This window comes from Acyrthosiphon pisum, unplaced genomic scaffold, assembly GCF_005508785.2.
Source record: "Acyrthosiphon pisum isolate AL4f unplaced genomic scaffold, pea_aphid_22Mar2018_4r6ur Scaffold_21426;HRSCAF=23959, whole genome shotgun sequence".
NCBI lineage: Eukaryota > Metazoa > Arthropoda > Insecta > Hemiptera > Aphididae > Acyrthosiphon > Acyrthosiphon pisum.
In genome coordinates, this window is record NW_021770892.1 from 8387 (window position 1) to 12548 (window position 4162).

A 4162-nucleotide genomic window follows, 5' to 3' on the forward strand; every position below is an offset into this window, starting at 1 on the left:
TAAACTTTTGGTTACATCTTATATTCTTATTACACAACTTCCACGCATGACTCTTAAAATAAATAAAACCTAATAGTTTCTTTCATGATAATATATGGCAGTAGGCGATGTGACGTAGGTAGGTTACTATAATAATTGCTGGCTATCATGATCATAATATACCGCAATACGGTAGTTTTAGCATAATAGAGCAATATTGGTGCATTGGACGCAATTTATAAAATTTAATAATAAGCTTGTTTCTTTTACAAATACACATTTATTTATATTTATTACAGTCTAGTATAATGTTATTGTCTGATCGACCGAAAATATACATAATATATTAATATGCAATGTGTTTCTTACTCTATTATTAAAAATAATATGATAATATCTGTACCCACAGATAAGTAATCGGTTATATAGAATAATATAATAATATATACTTATATAATAATATGTAGTACGTATTAAAAACGATTGACTTCTATAGATATATAATATACACATACGACCGGAGCTATCGAGCAAAACACCACGACCTGTCAGTACACAATATTGTTATTAGTATTATTATTATTATTATTACAGCAATTATTATACAATTGTGTAGTAGTTGTATCATACATAAAATATTTGATATAGGTATACATTGCATGATATAATATAGTTCACTTTAATCGTCAATTTTTAAATGGCGGACGATGTTAATTTTTTTAAATATTATTTTCTCATTGTAAATAAATTTGAACAGAGCCAGCAAAAAAGTATAATAATAATAGGTAAATAATATATTCGAATTATAAACTTAACAAGCACATTGAGCTTTGGAGAACATATTATTGTTAATAATTGCTTTCAAATGTGTTTAAAATTAAACTTAGCTCTCTAAAGAAATGAATATCCTTTACATGTATGTAATTAAATAATAATAATAATAAATAATTACAAAAAAAAAGAAGAAAAAAAAGATAATTATGTATAGGTAGTAATATTTTTGATATTTTTCACAACCGCGCGTGGGCGCATTTTAAAAACGTTTACATAAAATTATAATGATTTAATAATTACACTTGGGAGGCATGTTCGGCGGCATGGACGCAATATGTGCTATACAAACACAGGCGTATCCGTTGCATTTCAACTGCGCACAGTCGAACTGTGAACGGACTGGTGCGATTCCAAGTCACTAGGCCTCAACACTTGGCGACAGTGTTTGCACACTTCTACGTTCATTTCGTGTCTGCTGTTCCGGTTGTAGATGAACAGCAATTCCTTATTAAATTATAAAATGAAACCGATTAAATTACGATTACCATATGAATAATTATCCATTTGTAGCCCTATTGTTATAACTTATAATTGAAAATTAAAATCGAAGAAAAAATTGGCCCGCTCTGCTGTAGTTGCGGAGTTGAGTGTACCTCGTCATAGAGTAATTCACTGTAATGAATGTGTTAAATTTGAATTCAATGATAAATCATGGCATACGAAAAACGATTCTGGAATTGAGACGGTCTGTCGGCCTAATTAATAAGTTTATTTTATCATATTATATTTATATTTCAATTGTAGTTATTAGCTTATAACATTAGAAATATGGCATGAAATATAAGTAACCTTAAAATTAATTTAAATATATTGATATGCCATTGTGAATGTATATAAAATATAATAATATACGTACAATTTTTAAGTCACCGCGATTAGTATTTTTGAATTACAACAAAATAACTAAAATCATTATTCTTTGATAAAATGTCTATAATTTAGTCCAAATTTGAAATTCAAATGTCTAGAAAAAAAAAATATATATGAATATATATTTTATATTTTTGGGGTTCAGTAAGAACTACTGATGAGGAACTTTGTATTAAATATTCAAGCCTTAGAAAAAAAATGTTGGACATTTTAAAAATTTCTAGCTGAAAATTTTTATCATCATATCTAAAACCATTACATCATATCAGATTTCATAGCATCTGTTTAAAAAAAAAACTAAAAATATTAGAGAAGTTCAAATATCTAGCTCAAAAAGAGTCAAAATATATTTATATACCCTGCAGTACCATTTATAATATGTATAGAAAATGCTAATAAACACTTAGAGAAAATTTACATTTGATTATGAGAAATGTAATATAACTACGCGGTCTGCAATTATGACATTATAATTTGTCGGAAAATCGATTTTGCGTAAAAATTCCAGTTTTTCCATAACTGTTTATTTATTTTTTACAATTATAAAAAAGTTCTTGAAATTTTGTATTCCCCTCAACATACTTTTACTATTCCAAAACGTAATGGAGATGTACACAAAAAAATGCATGTTGCGAGTTTTATACCAACAGAGAAGGCAAACGTCCTGTAGGACGCCGAAGAAACTTTCGACTATTTTATCTGATGGTGGAAAACATGATGACAACGAAGGAGGATGAAGAGAGAGCGTGGAAGGCGGGATGTGACGGGGACCTTCCGGTAGGCATATATGTCCTTAATGCCATCCGCCGCTAGCACGCGAGACTACATGATTGGAAGGCACATGCGAAGAGGAAACTCAGAACGTGACTTTCGAAATACTGAATGATAATATTGTGAGGGGAGAAGGCGGGGTACGTCAAGCCTATTCTTACCCTATGTGGTAAGGCCAGTGCTAACATTGTACACTGTCAGGCTGCCAGGAACCTACGCATAATATACTAGCAATCGCTACGGAAAGGGAAAGCAGACACACTGGCTTCCGAGTTCCGGAGTGTATGGAAACCAAATTTCAACAAATTGTTGTATGTATTAAATATTAATTGCTAAAAAAAATGTCGACGTAAAGCTTTAGCAGTTCCGATAGTGTCGTCGATGCCACAAAAAAAAGTAAGTCGTTTCATCATAATTCATATTATAATAATTCATGTACGTACCCGCTGCTTTTGGATGTCAGGCAACAACAACACGAGTTCCTGGAATACGGAATCAAAGCTGTGCGGGGCCAGTGCTTCAACGCAATACGAGTAGAAATCGAACGCGGTGATGACATGTTTGCGGAACAGCGTTGACATCTCTTTAAACTTCTCGAAAGTGTCAAAACGTTCGTCGTGGGCAGGTATGAGCGCGGCCATCAGGTTATTGATGAGCACTTTGTTCCGGACGGACGAGTCGACCGGATGCAAGTACTCGAACGGTTTACCGCCGTCGCCTCCGCTGTCCGCCAACGACAGACCGGGCGGCGCTTTGACCCGGTGATGGTTCTGCGCTGCGGGCGACGGTCCACGGTTACCAGACAGCCCGGGAGGGGCTCTGACCTGTTGTTGTGGCGGCTGCTGGTACGCGTTCTCGAAGCCCGGCGGTATTTTTGGCGTCGCCGTTTTGATATAATTGTTCTGCAGCTGTTGCTGGTGATGATTTTCCTGCTGTTGGTGCCTGGTTGAGGTAGGTTGTTGTTGTTGTTGTTGTTGTTCTCCTCGATTTTCATTCTTTTTCCTCTTCTTCTTGTCCTTTGGGTTGTTGGCGTCCGTCACGGATTCTTCGTCGGGTTGAGTCGCCGTTCGACCGACCGCAGCAGACTCTTTCTTCTTGGACTGCTCTCTCTTCGGCACCTCTACCGGGGCTGAGGCGGCGGGCTTTATCACTTCAGTCTTGCCGGCGACCGCCTTATTATTCGTCGAAGTAGCCGTCTTGATTTCCCCGTTGCACACCTGCACCGCGTCGACGGTTTTCGTGTTGGGCTTGTTGCAGTTTTCCTTATTACTGCTGTTGCTGTCCACGGTTGGAAGGTTCTTTTTCCCGTTTTGAACAGTACCACTGCCGCCATTGCCGTTGACGTTGGTTTCTGCTGGCGCGGTTTTCTTTGAGTTTTCCGATTTCTTCTTGTTGCCGCCCAACTTTGCCAGGTTGCTCTTGGACGGTTCATATTTTTTGTTCAAATTTGGAAAGTCCGACGGGCCAGGGACCTTGGGCGCCTCTGCTATTTTCTTCTTGATGGCCGCTGGTTCTTTTTTAACCTTTTTTTTCTCACCCTCGTTTCCCGTCTTGGCTTTAGACACCCAACTGCCACCGCCCGAACCGCTGGCCACCGCCATCTCCTTGTTGGCAGCCAACCTGGGGTGTTGCTGGTTTTGTTGCTGCTGCTGTGGCTGGTGGTTTTGGTTTTGGTTGCCGTCTAGCGACGGAAAGTCCCTGGCCTGGT

General features: G+C 37.4%; 1 protein-coding gene across 4 annotated transcripts in view; it reads right to left on the reverse strand.

Moving 5' to 3' along the window:
- Positions 1 to 301: 301 nt before the first annotated feature.
- LOC100165356 (E3 ubiquitin-protein ligase ZNF598) overlaps positions 302 to 4162 on the reverse strand; it is a 7228-nt gene continuing 3367 nt past the window's right edge. Inside the window, exons 5-7 of one of the 4 annotated variants that reach the window (XR_003840120.1) lie at positions 2898 to 4162; positions 1054 to 1257; positions 302 to 524 (exon numbers count right to left, since the gene is read on the reverse strand). Coding sequence is in view for 1 of the 4 variants with exons in the window: in XM_029492398.1 (XP_029348258.1) it covers positions 1123 to 1257; positions 2898 to 4162 (1400 nt within the window). In the remaining 3 variants the exon portion in view is untranslated. The other 3 variants (XR_003840121.1, XR_003840122.1, XM_029492398.1) reach the window with 3 other exon arrangements.